At 36.6% G+C, this 19,753-nt stretch overlaps 1 protein-coding gene across 2 annotated transcripts in view; it reads right to left on the reverse strand.

Moving 5' to 3' along the window:
* Positions 1–19,753, reverse strand: part of DNAH7 (dynein axonemal heavy chain 7) — a 252,745-nt gene that overhangs the window by 63,035 nt on the left and 169,957 nt on the right. For both annotated transcript variants that reach the window (XM_032354246.1, XM_032354245.1), the window contains 2 exons: positions 9,183–9,337; positions 82–272 (listed from right to left, as the gene is read on the reverse strand). In XM_032354246.1, the coding sequence (XP_032210137.1) occupies positions 82–272; positions 9,183–9,337 (346 nt within the window). The remainder of the gene's footprint in view (positions 1–81; positions 273–9,182; positions 9,338–19,753) is intronic.

The following is a 19,753-nucleotide window of genomic DNA, read 5'->3' on the forward strand; positions in this document are numbered from 1 at the left end:
CCGTCCTTCTTATGCCTTAGGAGGAAAATACAGTCATTGATTGTAAAATTCAAAAGAGAAACATTCAATTTAGATACTGGCCTTTACTGATGTTTCAGGAAGATAATGAGGATTTCTCAGCTTCGTAGTAATATAGAAGCGGAAATCCGGTGCATATTCAACGGTCGAATCCCCAAGTCGGATACATGTACTCCCACCCTGCTTAAAGGTCTGTTTCAGTAGAAGAGGTTCCAGAATAGGATCTAGTTCTTCTCCAACATTTTCTAGCAACACTGGAGTGGAATCAGAAAAAGATGCCATGTTATTTTAGACATTGACTATCAACATGCAACCCCCCAAATTCTTTCAGCCCCTGGATTACTATTATTCCTAATTACCTATAAATTTATTTTTGTCTTCTGAGTGTAAGGAAACAGTGTCATAAAAAAATAATTGGGTGCCTGCGGGATGGGCTGAACTGGTGGGTCTATCTGGTCCTTTTGCATCATCTTCCATACTTCTTGGCTATGGTCCTACTCAGGGCTCCCCACCTGGTCTACCATTCACTGTGTGCCCCAGTACGACGGGGGGAGGTATATCCATCTGAGACACCAGACAATAAACATTTCAAGTTGTAGCTATTTAAATGGTTATTGATTTTTAATTAAGAAAGTAACTCGAGCTTATTGTAGAACATGAGGAAATGTAGGTAAGAATAAAAATGTTAAATAAGGAGGCCATTAGGCTGAGTTGGCTCTAATGCTATGGTGACCTAGGGAAGCAAACCGGAATCTAAGCTTATTAAGGTCTCAAGGTCACAAAGTCAAAATAAAAATCCTAAGGATAACAATCAAAAATAAAAATAAAAATAAAAATCCTAAGGATAACCAAGTACAAGCAGCCAATGAGGTTTTAAGCTATTGCCAGCCAAATAATTTCCTTTCTTTTCTCCCTACTTCCCCCAGCTCTGGTCAGTGGAGCAATCTAACCACATCCAAACTGGCAATGCCCAATTCCAACCAATTTTTGCTCAAATAAACTCTTAGAATGTTTAGTGTGGCTCAGCTTATCTTTTAAATATTTTACATAATTGACTCATACTCATATATGGTTTGATAGAAAAAAGACCCAAAGCTATGATAATTTTTGTTGAATACATTTTTTTGAATTATTTGAATTTATTTGAATAAATTTTCTCTTCAGTATTTTATTAATCTTTTTCTATGCACAATCGAGACTAAACAATATATCTAATTTCACACCCTAATTATTTTGCTTGACATTATATCATAAATATACCAGTTAAAATTAATAAACATGCTTTTAATTACTGTATAATAGTCTCAATATTAATTTATCTAATATTTTAAGTCAATTCTCTACTATTATATATTTCAATTGTTATCTGTTCTCAGTATTATAAATAGCACTGTGTACAAAAACTTTGTGCTTAAAAATATTTTCTTATGACAGCATTCTAGAAAGGGAATCCTTGGATGAAAGAACAGTGACATTGTTAAGGCTCATGATACATTTGCCAAATTAGTCTTACATGTTGGAGTTTGGGGGTGCTATTGCAGCCAACCTTGAATAATGGTGTTTTATGCAAGTCCTTTGAGAGCCTAGATGTGCAGTCTTGCTGGGAAAGGGGAGCTTAGAGTATCCGGATGGCGGGTATTTGAACTTCTATTGCCATTAAAGTACAGACATACTCTGCTCCTTCCCAGAGGTTACACCTGGCTAAATGAATTTCTAAAATTGTCCTGTCAATTTCCTTCACTGCTGAGATCTTAATTAACCAAAGCAGGCATCTCAGATGATTTTAAAATTCATTTTCATTTTCTGCTCGAATAAAATGATTATTTTTCATAGTTAAATAATCTGAGTGCATTATAATGGATTAAATACATTCATCTATTATTTAGATTGCTTCCATTTTTTCTGTTGTTAATAATGCTACAGTGAACATCTTTTTGAAAAAACCCTTGTGTTCATCTCTGATTACTTAATCAAGCTGGAGTCCTAGAAGTGCAATTAATTTAAAGGCTATTTATATTGCCAAATTGCTTTCCTGAATGGCTGTAGAACTTTCAGAGTTGCAGTGAGCACTCTTTTTTGCCCTTTTTAAAACTGTTTTTATATAATATTGTATTTATAAATGCCAGGCACCATGATGACATTTTATTTTCTCACCCTCAAATGTTTTAAATAACATGGAATACTGTTACCCCATTTTTACATGTGGGGAAACTGGGACAAGGCAACGGAGCTAAAATTTCCAGTTAAATCAACTGGTAAATGACAAAGTAAACACTTGAACTGAGCAGGGTGGCTACTGCCAGGGCTTCCTTAACCACCATGTGAGACGGACAGCAATAAATACTGTACTCATGACTCGTAAAACTTGAAAGGTAAAAAATAGTTAAAGTTTGTATTCAAGGCTTGATGTTTTGGATGCTCTTTGTCAAATTCTATTCCCCCCCCCCCCCCGGATATTATCTATTAGTACACTGGCCCATTCTCCTATTGTGTATGTTCTTTACAATTCGGTATAGCTCCAAATGATAAAAAACCCACAATGACTGTGACATGAGGAAGAAGGACTTTATAGCTCATGTAAAGGGAGCCCGAGGGAATCCGTCCAGGGTGAGAAGGACAGTGTGTGAAACAGAAAAGGAAAAACATCCTTAAGGAAGGTTTCCTGAGGCTCACAAAGGGCACTTCCACTCACACCCTGATGGCAGACCATAGTCCCACGATCATATGCAAATCACAACGGAAGCTGGGGAATTTCTTTAACTACGAACGCGATGTTGCCCACGGAAATACAGGGAAACCAATAGGTATTGGGGAACAAATATCGTTCATTGTCATAAAGTGCTAGTTTTTAAAACTTTATTCGTATCTTTTAACATTCTTGTAACAAATGGCTCCCATTTCCTGGTTGTTTTCAAACAACCAGGTTTGTTTACACTTTTTTTTTTTTTTTTTTTACTTTTTTTTCTTACTTGTAGAAATTTTCAAACCTTGGTCAGGGGCGCCTGGATGGCTCGGTCAGTGGAGCACCAGACCAGCTCAGGTCATGACCTCACGGTTGTGAGATTGAGTCCTGCACTGGGCTCTGTGCTCAGCACTGAGTAGGCTTGGGATTTGCGATTCTTTCCCTCTTCCTCTGCCTCCCTGCCACCCTGTCCACTCATGCTCTCTCTTTAACATAAATAATAAAATCTTTTAAAAAGTCTTTCAAGCTTCGTTCAAAAGCAAAAAGAACAGTATGCTGAACTTGATATACAAATCTTCCTGCTTTGACCCTTGTAAATTTAGCCAAACTTCTTTCATTTCTTCCTCATCTCACCCTGGATTATTTACCAACAAATGCATAAAACTTCACTTTCAGGTATTTGACTAAGTACCTCTGAAAGGTGAAGACTTTTTTCAAAGATTTTATTTATTTATTTGAGACAGCATGAGAGAGAGAGAGAGAGAGAGCATGAGAGGAGGAAGGTCAGAGGGAGAAGCAGACTCTCTGCTGAGCAGGGAGCCTGATGCAGACTCAATGCCAGGACTCTGGGATCACGACCTGAGCCAAAGGCCGTCGCTTAACCAACTGAGCCACTCAGGCACACAGGTAAAGACTCTTTAAAAAATTTTCGCAGCCAGGGCACCTGGGTGGCTCAGTCAGTTGAGCATCCAACTCTTGATTTCTGCTCAGGTCATGATCTCAGGGTTGTGAGACTGAGCCCCACGCGGGGCTCCGCGACCAGCGGGGAGTCTGTTTGAGATTCTCTCCCTCTCTCTTTGCCCCTACCTTCCCCTGCTCTCTTTCTCTCTGTCTCTAAAATAAATAAGTAAATCTTTTAAAAAATTGCCATAGCTTAAAAAATATAATTCAAAATTCAAAATCTTATCAAATATATGGCAAGGAATAGATTCCCACATTGTTTTAAAGTATCTTATTTCCATTTTAAAAAATTTTTAATTTATATTTTAATAGGCTCCACATCCAACATGGAGTGTGAACTCACAACCCCGAGATCAAGAGTCATGTTCTACCAACTGAGCTAGCCAGGTGCCCCGACTTAAAATATTTTGATCACAGTTTGATTGCTTACATTGGGATATAAATTCCATAAATTCTAATTGCCCAATAGTCTCTTAAGTTTGATATTTCTTGGCTTAGCTTATAAATTTTTAGAGTCAAATATATGAATATTTTTCTTTATCAAGTGTGTATTTTCTTAGAAAGTTTCTTCTCAAAGACAAGTTAGTTATTCCCCTATGTTCTTTTAGCATTTATGTCTTCTATTTTTGCCTTTCATATTTAATTCTTCAGTTCATCTAGAATATATTTTGGTCTGAGGTAAGACTCTGACTTAACACATTTTTCCACAAAACCACTTCTTCAACACCCTTTGCTGAATAACCTATCATTTTTCCATTGGTTCATAACATTTACTTTATAATGTGTTAAAGGCTTACATGTATTAAAATTTATTCCAGAACTTATTTGTTAATTGAAAACTCACTCTTCTGAATTTTTATTGGCTTTTTCATTTATTTTTTCTAAGTTAACTTTGGCATTATTTCTAAAATATGTATTTCTGAAAGAGTGACATGTTTATAACATTTAATTTTCTTATCAGACCAAATGAGATGTCCTACTCAAATTGTGCTTTTCTGTGAAGTTTTGTCATTTTTTTTACTATACATTGTTAAAGTCATGCTAAGTTTTTGCTTTATTTGTTTCGCTTCCTATTCACTGGTTGGCTAGAATTACTACACACTCAACTTTTTCTCAGTTATTTTTAAATCTTGTTTTTGGAATATATCTACTCCATTAAATTCTTTTATTGTAATAGATTTTTAGCTAATTTTCTTTGATTTTCTAGATGAAATATATTATCTACAAATATTATTTCCTCTTTCCAAATGTTATTGCACTCTCATTGTTTCTTATTTTATTGCACTGAAAAGAACCTTCCTAATAATGTTAAGTGACAACAGTGATACTAGGTACCGAATTCTCATTTTTATTTTTACATGATCATATTTTTAAAGTCTATTAATTTTCTAGAATAAGATATGAACTGGAAATCCTGTTTATGAAATGTTACAACATTTAAACTTTGCTTAATTGCCTCAACTTTTATTAAAAGAAATTTTTGGATTAAAATCTCATCTTTAAATTATTTCTCCCTAAAAATATACAACTTCAGCTCCTACACCAATATGTTTCCTATTTTGAAATGGAATTAAGAGTGTCTAAATTTATATGTATGGGTCTCTTTAAAGGTAAAATACATATTATAAAACTTAAATATTACAAACTTGATTCTTTTCCCAAAAAGTGAAAATGTATTCCTGACAGAATCAAGTCTTATGCCTATTTTCTGTAGCATCCTGATTTCAAAGAAATCTGTTCTCAGAATTCAATATTTACTACATTATGAGCCTCAGTGAGAAATCAAAAATATTCTCAACTTAAAAAAACAGGAAAAAGAACAAAAATCTATAGGTACACAAATTACCCCAGAATGTTATCCTTAATTTAACTATTTTATTTTGACTCCTCTAAATTTTAACTAGGTCAAAATATGTTTCATGTTCAAATACAGGAGCAAAAATTAATGAGACGGGCTTTTCTTCATTTTTCTATCATCAAAGTTAACTTTATACCGATTTCTGTAAAAACCCTTCCTCGTCTCCTAATGTCAGCTCATCCTGTATTTGCAAACCTAGTGGGAAACCAAGACTGGGGACCAAACACATGCTGTTAATGTCTTTTGAGTAAGGCAGAGCATCTCACTAAACACAGTTATCCTTCCTAAGGAAAATATAAAGGAGACCCAAGAATTCCTTTCATATATAATTTTCCCTTACGACAGCAACTGATACCAGGCTTTTATAAAATGATGAATTATCTGCATTATTCTATGTTAGACTTCAAATTTATAAGAAAAAATCCTCTGTGTATTTCTGCTCAACAACGTAGCATTTTGCACCCATTTTGAACCACCGACTGGGGACCCTCAAAGAGCTTGGAGGTGAGAAGCAAACAGTTACGTACGTAATCATAAAGGCAACAGTAGAAATTTGTCAAAACTTCACTGTTGGCATTTGCTGGAGAGGTAGAGATGTCATAGGAAGAGAGCCGTTTGAGCTGTGTCTTGAAGGCTGCCCTTAAACGAATTCACCAAGTGGATGGAAGAACACAGAAAGCCAGGAGATGGGAAGCGACGCCAGGTCATAAGAACTCCCTGCTCCTGTGCACCGTGTCCACCCGTGTTACGACTCTCATCACACCTGTAACCATGGTCTCCCTCTTGAAACCAATAAGCTCCAACACAGCAGAGACCAAGTCTGTCTTGCTCATGCTATGCTTTCAGTGGCATGTGGTAGTTGCACAACAAATATTTGTTAGGTGAGTGCAAGAACAAGCAAGTGAGCGAAGGAGAGAAAGATTAAACCAGAAATAGCTTTGCACGTTAGACCCAAGGGGGAAAAGAAAGCGAAGTGCTAGGAGATAAAGGAAAGGCGAGCTCAGGTAGGACAGATGGTCTTAAAGCAAAGATTGTTTTCTTTCATAGAGTGAATGAGAAGTTATTCAGAGATTTTCTATACCAGTTGATGTCTTTTTAAAATGTCATATTTTTCCAGCTTTACTGGGGAGTACAAATAAATGGATTCATCAGCAATATTTATATGATCACTATTCTATGCACACCTTATTCACTGATGTAGCTAATATAAATGTATCTCTATTTTCTAGAACACGGCTTTCAAACATTTTTTGCAAGCAGGAGGATACTTTTTTTTCCCAAAGAGGATATTGTCTTAAAACTGACTAGAGACAAAGAAGAGGGAGGCCGCTCGGGCTGAAGCAGGGGCAGGCGGACGAAAGAGCGGAAAACTTCTGCCTTCGCCGCGCAGGCTACCAGCAAGGGAGGATGCATCAAAAGCCACGTTCCTGAATTGGCCAATGTCTACAGTAATTTTTAAAAGGAAGTCTTTAACAGCCTATGTTTAAAAACTGTAACAGTAACCAATTCTTTTACTTGAAGTGATACAAAAATAGTTACAAAATCTGCCATCTGTTACTCTTTCTATAATAGTTTTAAAATGTTCACTTTTCTTTGATGACTAATGTTAGAAGGTATTATAAATGATTACTATCCATTTTTAAAGTAGTTCATCCCCAAAAGTAGGTGAAAGCAACTGCGAGTGGTCCAGTAGACATTGGGCAAAGGCGGGGGTCTTGGGGACTAGTTTCAGCACTGCCCTTTACTGGGGACACAATCTTGGTTCAGCCAAGTAACTCACATGCTCGAGCACCTCACTTAGTTTGTTGATTAAATGAAGTGATTGGAATTACTATTGGATTTCAGATTTTTATGGGCTCAACTCCAAGTAAGAAATATATTTTAAATTTTGATTAGGCACATACATACATATGCACATAAACTCCAAAAATTTAATGAACTAATGCTTACCTTGACTCCATGCTATGCAGCCTATAATATTTTATTCTTTTCTACTGTATTTCTTTGAAAAATGCTGGTCTTGACCCACTAAAAGTTGACCTTCTCTCCCACAGTTTGGAAACCTCTATACTGATTGTCTCCATGGCCCTTTCTTCCCTAAAATTATGGAACACTAACAGCAAGATCCATGACTGAGACTGTAGAATCCTAGAATGTTAAGCACATGGTAGATGCTAAATGACTGTTTATTTTTTAGCGTATCAAGGAAATTTGACTAAATGAAATCAAGTAATTTTAATTAAAGTATTTAAGGTGACAATTCTTTCAAGATATCTTCCCTATTTCTCTGAGTTCTCGTAAACATCTGGGCCTTTTTGTTATGCTAATTTAATTAAATATAATGTAATATAACTAAAAGAGACTATGCACACACCACATAGTAAATCTCCAACTAAGAAACAACATACATTGAATTTATCAGACACTACCAGAAGTACCCAAACCACAGTAACTCATTTCCTCCTCACACTATCTAGTCAAAGTACTAATGGGGAATCTGAGTCTCAGATCACTGAACTAAACGAAGAGTAACAGAGGCAGGTACTCTAATTCCAGAGCTAGCGTACCTACCTGTAAGAGCACAGTGGTTCTAATAAGGGTTAGTGACATATGCCCACTTTCTATGTTTATTACAGTTAGTTATACTATTATACTATGCCTATTGTCTATACATACCACACATACTGTCTGATACTATTAAACAAGAAAGATATTTGAGAGTAGAGCTGTTTGCCCTTTCTTGTGACACCTCTGTCACTATACTCTAACACCAGTTGGATGAATGAAATACCATTTGCATGTATGTCTCCCTGTCCGTATACACAAACACAGACTTTGTAGGTAGATTTAGTTTTTTCATTCCATGTGAATCCTAACAAACCTAAAATTTATAATATTTTAAAGATTAGCACATTATTAATATGCAAAAATAAAATGTCTGTAAGACTACCTCCCTGATACGTTTGTTACCATTCTTTCAAGCAGTATTAGCTCTAATGGCAACTGGGATTTACTCAACTCATCCTAAGGATAAATACGTTGTCGTTTCATAATGTCCACATGTATTTATTTGATCAAGTAAATAGCCAAAATTTGACAGATAACATAGATTTAAAATGTGACAAGCCCAATTTACTCAAATCATAAATATTTTAACAAATGTGACATGTGCATGGGACTTTACTGAAAAATTCTGTCAAGTTTCTAATCTCTCCATTGTGGCAGATAAGAGCCACGGGAAATGTGTATTCACTTCTCTGCCACTTTGGTAGGACAACTGAAGGAAGAATAAACACACAATTGGACTAATGTTGTGTTAAAATACCTCTGGCATATCAAGTGGTCCTTTTAATTGCAGTAGTGGAGTTATCGCAAGCACTAAGAATGGCAAAGTACAGACAAAAATGAAAACAATTACATTAGAGGCTGCATTGCAAATGAATCTTGGGACAAAGAAAATAGCCTAACCCGCGAGAACAAAAATTCTCAAGTTCCTGAATAATTATCAATAAGTAATGAAAGACATAACAAAGTCATTATTTATTGAAGATGAATCTGACACAAATATCTTTTTAAAAAAGAAAAAAACCTACATCCTTTTGGGTTAATTGTGCCCTCTCCAGGCATTTCCTAACACAACACACTTATTATTCACATACTTACCAGGGGTACCAAATTGGATGCAATTTTCCAGAGTCCTAACATAGTCAGGATCATTTAATTTAACCACGTGAAGACTATTCGTTTTTTCCATGTTTTTGATCCATTTGTTAGCCTGACCTTGAGGATCTATCATCAGCGGCCACCTTCTCGCATTCCTGGAAGACGGAAGAAAGACAGTGCTGACCAAGTTATGATTTGTCTCCAGGCTACTTAGCCAGGCACACATCATTTTCTCATAGTTTATGCTTTACAGCAATATTTTACTTTTTAACTACTTATGAGAAACTGTGATCTTATAGCAGAGACATTTAGATTGGGCAGGCTATTAAAATGACATCTCTAAAAAATTCACCTGGCAAACACAAGTTTTTTTTACTCCATTTGGAAAATTACCATTCTCTAAAGGTTAAATTATATTTTTGGAAAAAAAAAACAACCAAAAAACCAAAAAAACAAAACTTGCCACACTTGCCAGTTAATGAAATTAATTAACCATCACGAATACTGCAAATCAGGAAACTCTAGCTCTTCACCAGGCCCCGCCCTTCATTAATTACTCCTGTGACCCTGAACAAGTCACCTTTACTTCTTGGCTTCGATCTGCTATCATTTGTACAAGAGGGAAAGGAGAAAGAATTGAGACATCATCCCTCTCTTTGAAATCTTGACCATTAAAGATATAATGGTTCTTAAAAAAAAAAGTGAGGAGCTAGATTTTAATCATCTAACCTTCCTGGATCCTAAAGTTTTAACACAACTGTTGATCTGGGACTTGTTTCAAACACTTGTATATTTAACGTCATATTTGTAGCTCACTACATATTTGTGAGCTTCCTACAGACAGAAACATGTTCTCTCAAAGTCAGTTTTTGCACTCTGGGTGAGCTCATTCTTCCTGCTCTATTCTCACCGCCCCCTTTTATGATAAGAATAAGAACAGTAAACCCTGAGGCAGCCAGGTTTTCTTCCAGGGTGTTGTGGGGTCAAACAGAGTTAACCAAGATCTGCCATCGCCAAATGGTATCCAACCATCTCCTCTCTGTCCTGTGTGAAATGGAACCAGCATTAAGATTACTGTTCTTTCTCTGGGAAGTTTTAGTAAACTTTACAAGCCATAATTCTGGCCACATTCCTACAGATACTGTCATACTCTTCAAAAGTGAGCACAGAAAACGCACACAGATTGTTAGAAGAGTGAAAGGAGAAAATAAAAGGTGATTGGGGCAAAAATAAAACGAAACAATGTGGGGCTAAAAATTTATTTATTTATTTGATTTTATCTCATTATAGTATGAATTTAGAATTTTATTGGGTAATCTGTCCCAAATAGAAATAATCATGCCTTTAGCATTTAAGTTATAACCTGGCATAAAACATGTACCTTTATTAGAAAGAAGATAGTCTAGTCCTCCAGTATTAGCATTATACGATATAACAGTCAGCTTGAAAGTCAGCTTGATTCCCTCTTATTTCCGTTGCTTCTACGATTTTTAACCACAATACCCATGTTCACACTGTTCCTCTGTCCACAATGCACTTCTTCCTCATCCTTTCATGCTCAAGACCTACTCACATTTCAAGGTCAGCTCAAATGGTATGCAATACAGAAAGTACCACAGACTGTCTTAACAGAATTTTTTCCCCACAGTTCCAGAGGCTGGAAGCCCAAGATCCGGGTGCCGGCGGGTTTGGTTTCTCTAGAGGCCTTTCTTCCTGTCTTGCAGAAAACACAGCTCTCTTGCTGCATCCTCACATGGGCCCTCCCCCTGTGCAGGCATTCCTGGTGTCTCTGATTAAAAGGACACCAGTCCTATTGAATTAGGGATCCACCCTTATGACCTCACGTATCCTTAACTATCTCCTTAAATGCCCTGCCTCCAAACAGTCACATCGCGGGGTAATATAGTCAACATAGGAATGAGGGGTGGGCAATTCAGTCCATACCATAATGTTAATTGTATTTAGTAAGAAATGAGACCAAAAGAGTAGTGTAATATCTTAAGTGTAATCAACTAATAAGAAGAGAACCATATCCATAAAGGAGTGAGAAGGAAAATTAGAAAGAAATAAAACTTATAAATATGTAAGTTTCATTCTGTCACATTTTAGAAGTATTTTTAAGTTGGGAGGATTATGGTGTTAGCATTTATGCTTCCCTAAAGAAACTGAATGACTCACTCTTCCTTCTGTTGCTTCCACAATTTTTAACCACAATACCCATGTTGACGCTGTTCCTTTGTCCAAAATACACTTCTCATTCTTTCACATTCAAGTCCTACTCATGTTTCAGGGTCAGCTTCAATGTTATGCAATACACAAAGCCCATCTCGGTCTCTTCTCTCTCTAACCTCTTTAGCGGTTCATCTGTATTACATTTATGATACTCTGATACAATGGTCATATTCTATCATGGCAATTTTATAATTTGCTAATGGCATCACTCATCTAAATTGGTTACTCTTTGAGGGAAAGGTCCACAGTGATTCTTCTTTATCCTTTTTCCCTGGATCAAGTAAGTGTGATAATCCTCTGGAAGATAAACAATAAAAAGCATCTGGCAAGCACACAGGTTAACGGATTCTAAAAACAGGTATTTTCCAAGCAGTCATCCCTGCATGGGGAATACCAAGCCAAAGTACCACCTCGAATTTGGAGGAAAGAATTCTAGTGCAGACCAACCTGGTCGAAGTCTGTCATAGCAGCTCTCTTCCACTGATTATAATGAAAAGTTCTGGATAAAATACCAGATTTTACTCACAGATTCTAAAAAGCAAATAGTAAACAGTGAACGGGAAGAAAGTTAAAACTTGAGCCATGGGGGCACCTGGGTGGCTCCGTGGGTTGGGTCCTCTGCGTTCGGCTCAGGTCGTGATCCCAGGATCCAAGGATCGAGCCCCGCATCGGGCTCTCTCCTCGGCAGGGAGCCTGCTTCCCCCCTCTCTGCCTACCTGTGATCTCTCTCTGTCAAATGAATAAATAAAATCTTAAAAACAAAAAACAAACCAAACTTGAGCAATGACCAGTAAGGGGGTAGTCAGTTTCTTGTGTGTTTGTCATCATTGTATCTTTTTTTTCCTTTCTATCTTCGGCTTTGGTCAAAGAACAGGCCTAATGGGTGTTCTGGGCGTCAGGTACAGGTAGCAAAAATTCAAACTGGAGGAAAGAAGACGATCCTGTGTGAGCCGGAGAGTGGGGAGTGGGGGCAAGGGAATCTCTTTTTCCTTCTGCCCATGTGTCCGGGTCCACGCCAGCACCAGAACTGTAACCCCACGAAGCAGCATGAAGAAGCCTGGGTAGTGCAGGCACTTACTACATCGAGAGACCAGACTCTCTGGGTAACAGAGCTGGGCAAAGGGCCCTGTGCCACGTCTGGTGTATAAGGCTGTCCTAGTCTGCTCAGGCTGTTACAACAAATGACCACAGACTGCGTCGCTTAAATAACAGGCATTTTTTCACAGTTCTGGAGGCTGAGAAGCCCAGGAATCAAGGTCCTAGCAGATCCAGTGGCTGCCGAGGGCCCCCTTCTGGCTTGTACATGGAGCCTTCTTGCGGCCTCCTCACATGGCAAAGAGCAGAGCGATCATCTCTCTGTGTCTCCTAAGGGCATTAATCCCATTCAAGACTCCACCCTCATGTCCCCAATAACCTCCCAAGGCTGCACCTCCAAATGCCATCACTATGGTGACTTAGGCCTCAACATATCAATCTGGTAGACACCAAGATTAAGTCCAAAGCAGGGGGAACCCTAGTATTTTCCTTTTTTCCTCTTGCCACTTTGCCCCAAGTATGGACAGATGTGTGAAAGAGCGGGACGCTGAAATTCTGAGGAAATGTCATTATATTTGACAGAAAAATACAGAGAAATGGGTCCCTGGGATATGAAAAGTAAGGGAGAGATTCTGGGGGACACAGACCCAAAGAAAGGATCCCCTAATTCAGACACAAGTTCTGAGTTCACGACCAAACACATCTGGAGAAGTACAGCAGACACTTAGGGCTACAATATAAACCCAAGTCCCAGACTAACTCTTGAGCAATACATGCAGAGAAGTGTATCTAGACAGCGTAGCAAAGGCTTTTAATTACGACCTGACACTGGAAACATCATCCCCAGAAGGAAAGCAACTGAACCTAACCAAGTCGATTGACTACTAAAACAAAAATCAGTTTTATCCAGGAGATTTTAATAGGAACCAGAATTTCATTTTCAAAAGGTCCAGGACAATGCAAAATTACACGACATACAGAGAGCCAGAATATGACGGATTCTCCAAGAAAAAGCAAAATGCTGGAATTACCAGAAAAAAACTTGAAAGCAGTTACTATAAACAACCTCCACAAGGTAAAGGTGAAAATTAATATAAATAAATAAATAAATGGATAGGGTGCCTGGGTGGCTCAGTTGGTTAAGCACGACTCTTGATTTCTTTCTTTCTTTCTTTTCTTTTTTTAAAGATTTTATTTATTTATTTGACAGAGATCACAGAAAAGGCAGAGAGGCAGGCAGAGAGAGAGAGAGAGGAGGAAGCAGGCTCCCCGCTGAGCAGAGATCCCGAAGCGGGGCTCAATCCCAGGATTCTGGGATCACGACCTGAGCTGAAGGCAGAGGCTTTAACCCACTGAGCCACCAGGTGCCCCCAGACTCTTGATTTCTGCTCAGGACATGATCTTCTCAGGACATGGGCCGCAAGACTAAGTTCCATGGCGGGCTCCGTGCTGAGTGGGGAGCATACTTGAGATTCTTTCACCTTCTCTCTCTGTCTCTCCCCCAGACTGAGGGTTTTCTCTAAATAAATAAAATATTTAAAAATAAATAAATAAATGGAAAGACAGGTGTGTTCAGCAGAGAAACAGAAATAAAATAAAATAAAAGAAAAGAACCAAAAAAGGAAATTTTAGAACTGAAAAATATCTGAAACAAGAATTCCACCATAAGGATTCAATAGCAGAAAGATGACAGGAAAGTCAGTGATCTAAGACAGATGCATACAAATAATCCAAACTGAACACTTAAAGAGAGAGAGAAGAGCCAGTTAAAACAAATAGAGCCTCCAAGACCTGTGAGAAAATACTAAGAGGCTTAGTATTCATGTGATGGGGTCCCAGGAGAGAAGAAAAAGATTAATACAGAAAATATTTGAAAAAATAATGACTAAAACTTTCTCAAGTTCAGTAAAACACACAGATTTAGTTTCACAAAGCTGAAAAATCCTCAAAAAAGGAGAAACTTAGAAGCAAAAACAAAAATAAAACACACAAAAATGCACACACACCCAGATACACTGTAATCAAACTGCTAAAAACCGAAGATTTGAAAGAATATTTTTGAAAGCTGCCAGAGAAAAGTGATATATTACAGATAGAGGATAATTATTCAAATGACTGCTGACTTCACCTCAGAAATCATAGAGCCAGAGCACACTAGAATATTCTCAGTAGAATGAAAAAAAAAACAACTGTCAACACAGAACTCTATAACCACTAAAAATATCCCTCAAGAATAAAGGCAAAATAAAAATATTCTCAAGATTAAGGAAACTAAGAAAATTCTTTGCCAGCAGATTTACTCTAAAAAATTCTAAAGTTCTTCACTCTGAAGAGGAACGATACCACAATAAATTTTAGAAAGAAAAAAAAGAAAAATGAAATGGCAACTATAATAGACTATTTTTCTCCTCTTAATTTTTAAAAAATATGTATAAATATTAAGACAAAAAACATTAAGTTGGGGGGAGCTTCAAAGCACACAGACATAATACATATGACTACTGGAACATAATCAGGGGAGGGTAAAGGAGACCTACATGGTTGCAAGCCTTCTACATTTTAATTGAAGTGGTAAAATATTATCTCTAAGTAGACAGAAAAATTTGTACTAAAAAAATAATGCAAAGCATTATAGTGAAAATGGAATGTTAAGGATTGTGGATTATTCAAATAATGCAATAGAATGAGAAACAGAGCAACAAAAATCAGAGGTAAAAACAGAAAAAGAAAAATAATAAAGTGGTAGATCTAAATTCAATCATACCAACCACATGAAGTATAAAGTTGTCTTAACCTACTAATTAATGGAGAGATTATCAGAAAAAAATATAAGCTTTTACTGTACGCTGTCTACAAGATACTCACTTTAAGATTTTTATTTATTTATTTATTTATTTACAGAGAGAGATCACAAGTAGGTACAGAGGCAGGCAGAGAGAGACAGGAGGAAGCAGGCTCCCTGCTGAGCAGAGAGCCCAAAGCAGGGCTTAATCTCAGGACCCTGGGATCATGACCTGAGCCAAAGGCAGAGGCTTTAACCCACTGAGCCACCCAGGTGCCCCCAGATACTCACTTTGAATACAGTAATATATTTATATTAAACAAAATCATGGTAAAAGATACACCATGCAAACACTAATCAAAAGAAAGTTGAATTGTGCATAGACTTCAGAAGAAGAAAAATTATTAGGGATAAGGAGAGATATTATGTAATAATAAAAGGGTTAATTTATCCTAAAAACATAATAATTCCTATGCATCTGACAACACAGCTCCAAAACACATGAGGCCAAAACTAATAGAACTGAAGGGACAATAAGTAGACAGCAAATTAACAAAGGAAGATGTGAACAGTACTATGACACAGCCCAATTTAATTGGCATTTAAAGAATCCTCTACAAAAAAAAAAAAAAAGAATCCTCTACCCATTAATAGCAAAATACATATTTTTTTCAAGTATACATGGAGCATTCACAAAGACAGACCATATTGGTACCATAACACAAACTTCAACAAATTTTAAACAACTGGAATCATACAATGTCTATTCTCTGAACATAATGCAATTAAGTTAGAAATTAAAAAATAGCAGAAGATACCTTAAAATCTCAAATGTTTGGAAATTAGTATGTTTTTAAAAGACCTATAAAGAGGAAGTCTCATGAGAAATTAGAACATATTTTAAAGGAAATGAAAATATAACATATCAAAATGTGTGCTATGCAGCTAAAACAGTGCTTTGGGGAAATGTACAGCAGTAAGCACATAGATTAGAAAACAAGAAAAGTCTAAAATCACTAACTTAAGCTTTCACCTCAGGAAACCACAGAAAGAAGAGTAGTTTAGGCCAAAAACAAGCAGAAGAAAAGAACAAATATTAAAGCAGAAGTCAATAAAATGGACGTCCAAAAAGATGGAGAAAAACCAATGAAATGAAAGCTTTATTCTTAGATAGGATCTAAAAAAAATTATCAAATTATAGCTTGACTGATCAAGAAAAGCAAAGAAAATGCTAATTACTGATATCAGGAATGATAGAGAAGATTACCATTACAGACCCTGTGAAGATTAAAACGATGGTGAGGGAACACTACAAACAACTCTATGCCCTTAAATTTGACAACTTAGTTGAAAGGGACCCATTTTTTTTGAAAGATAGAAACTACCAAAATTCACTTAATAATAGATAACTTGAATTTTTCTTAACTCTTAAGATAACTTCAACTCTTTTAAAATTGAAATCATGGATAACATCTCCCAGCAAAGAAAGTTCCAGGCACAAATAGTTTCTTTGGTTATTTCTGCAAAACATTTAAGGACCTGAGGAGATAATTCTATATAATCTCTTCCAGAAAGTAGAATGGGGGAAAACACTTTCCACTTCGTTTTATGAGGCCACCATTACCTTGATAATGAAAATGTATAGACATTAAAATAAAAGAAACCACATAGCAATATCCCTCATGAACAGAAAAATCTTCAACCAAGTATCAGCAAATTGAATCAGAAATATATAAAAGGAGAATAGATGAAGACCAGGTAGGGTTTATCCTGGAAAAGCAAGGCTAGTCAAACGTCAAAAAAATCAATCAGTACGGTTCACCATATTAACAAACTAAACTTAAAAAATACATCTCAATAGACACAGAACAAGCGCTTAACAAAATTTAATCTGCATTAAAGATTAAAACTCCTAGCAAACTAGCAACAGAGGAAATTTCCTTTACCTAATAAAAAGGATGTACAAAAAAATCCTATAGCTGATAAAGTATGTCATAATGAAAGGCTAATTCATTTCCCCTAAGACTAGGAAAAGGCAACAGTGTGCAATTTCATCTTCCCTGTCCAATATTATATTAGCCAGTGTAAATTATATTTATATAACAAGTATTCTTACACTTGCCAAAAAAAAAGTCCTTGACAGTACAATATGCAAAGAAAAAGAAACAAAAGGCATAATATTAGGAAATAAGAAATGAAACTGACTCTGTTTTCAGAGTACATCTCTGTACACTATCTTAATGAATCTATGTAAAAGACGCTAGAACTAATAAATGAGTTTATCAAGGTCATGATGTATATGGTCAATGTTCAAAAATCAATTGTTTTTCTAATACTGGCAATGAACAATGAATAAACTTTTTTAGGGTACCATTTACAATAGCTCACAAAAATTAAAAAGTACTGGATATAAATCTAACAATGAAATACTGATGAAAGAAATCGAAGGAGAGCTATGATAAAACGTTTCTGCACAATGAAAGAAATGATCAACAGAACTAACAGGCAGCCTATGGAACGGAAGAAGATACTGCAAATGACATATCAGATAAAGGGTTAAGATCCAAAATATTTAAAGAACTTATTAAACCCAACACCCAAAAAACAAGTAATCCAGTTCAGAAACAGCCAGAAGACATGAATAGACATTTTCCAAAGAAGACATCCAGATGGCCAACAGACACATGAAAAGATGCTCAACATCACTCACCAAATCAAAACCACGATGAGATATCACCTTACACATATCAGAATGGCTAAAATGAACACAGGAAACAACAGAAGTTGATAAGAATGCCAAGAGAGGGGAACCCCCTTGCACTTTTGGTAAGAATGCAAACTGGTACAGCCACTGTGGAAAACAGTATGGAGGTTCCTCAAAAAGTTAAAAGTAGAACTACCTGATAATCAGCAATTTCACTATTAAGCATTTACTTAAAGGATACAAAAATACAGATTCAAAGAGATGCATGCATCCTGATGTTTATAGCAGCATTATCAACAATAGCCAAACTATGGGGAGATCCCAAATGTCCATCAACTGATGAATGGATAAAAGGGTGCTGTGTGTACACACACAGCACACACAGGAATACTGTTTAGCCATCAAAAAGAACAAAATCTTGCTATTTGCAATGACGTGGATGGGGCTAGAGTGTACTATGCTAAGTGAAATAAGACAGAGAATGACAATATATATGTGGAATTTAAGAAACAAAATAGATGAACGTATGGGAAGGGAGAAAAAAAAGAGAGAGGGAAACAAACCATGAGAGACTCCTAACGATCGAGAACAAACTGAGGGTTTCTGCAAGGGCGGTGGGCAGGGGATGGGCTAAATGGGTGATGGGGATTAAGGAGGGCGCTTGTGATGAGCACTGGCTGTTACATGTAAGTAATGAGTGACTAACCTATACTCCTGAAGCCAGTATTGCACTATAGGTTAACTAGAATGAAACAAATATTTGAAAAATTGAAAACATTTAAAAACAGGGATATATTGTGCTTATAGAAGACTTATTGTCAATTTTTCTCAAATTGAAGTATAAATCAATGCAGTTTCAATCAAAATCCCAGCAAGGATCTTTTGTAGGTGTTTAAAAACTGATTCCAAAATTCATAATGAGAGGTTAAGAATTAGACATAATGATTTTGAAAAAGAAAGCAAAGTTTGAAGACATATAATCTAACTTCAAGACCTAATATAAAGCTATACTAATCAAGGCTGTGTGGTTTTTGCATCAAGACAGACAAATAGATCAACAGAACAGAACAGATAATCCGGAACCAGACCTCCATATATGTGTACAACTGACTTTCAACAAAGATGTAAAAACAATTCAACGGAAAAAGGGTAATGTTTTCAAACATGTTCTGCTGGAACGAGATATAGCTCTCTCTCTCTCTATCTATCTAGCTATATTTGTTATTATCTATCTCTGACCTGTGTATCTGCACACACAAAGATGCTGTTCCATACCCAGTTAACAATTACATGAAACTTATTTTCCCCCAACAACACCCGTAATATAACATATCTTTTTGATTCAAAAGCAGGACAATGGTGAGACTTCAGTTTTTTTTTTCTTTTGAAGCAAATTTTGCTTTAAAATAAAAAAAAACAAGATTTATTTATTTTTGAAAGGAAGAACATAGGCTGGGAGGGGGTGTGGAGGAGGGAGAGGGACAGGGAAAGAACCCAGTGACTATGCTGTGAGCACGGAGCCCAGGGCGGGCCTGGATCTCACCATCCATGAGATCACACAGGACCTGAGCTGAAACCAAGAGTCAAACACTCAACTGACTGAGCTGCCCAGGGACCCCTTAGAGGAAATTTTGTTTTTAAAGATTAGGGCATCTCTAGAATAACATATCAAATGAGTAAAATCTCGAAGGAGACATTCCTCAGGGTAAGTAGAGAAAAATATACTGGGGTTTTAATAACAATTATTGTGGAGAGCTATATGCAACACACATTGGTTTAATGTGGTTTAATGGTTTAAACAGGATCACTTTTGGGATG

Source organism: Mustela erminea, chromosome 8 (assembly GCF_009829155.1).
Source record: "Mustela erminea isolate mMusErm1 chromosome 8, mMusErm1.Pri, whole genome shotgun sequence".
Classification (NCBI taxonomy): Eukaryota; Metazoa; Chordata; class Mammalia; order Carnivora; family Mustelidae; genus Mustela; species Mustela erminea.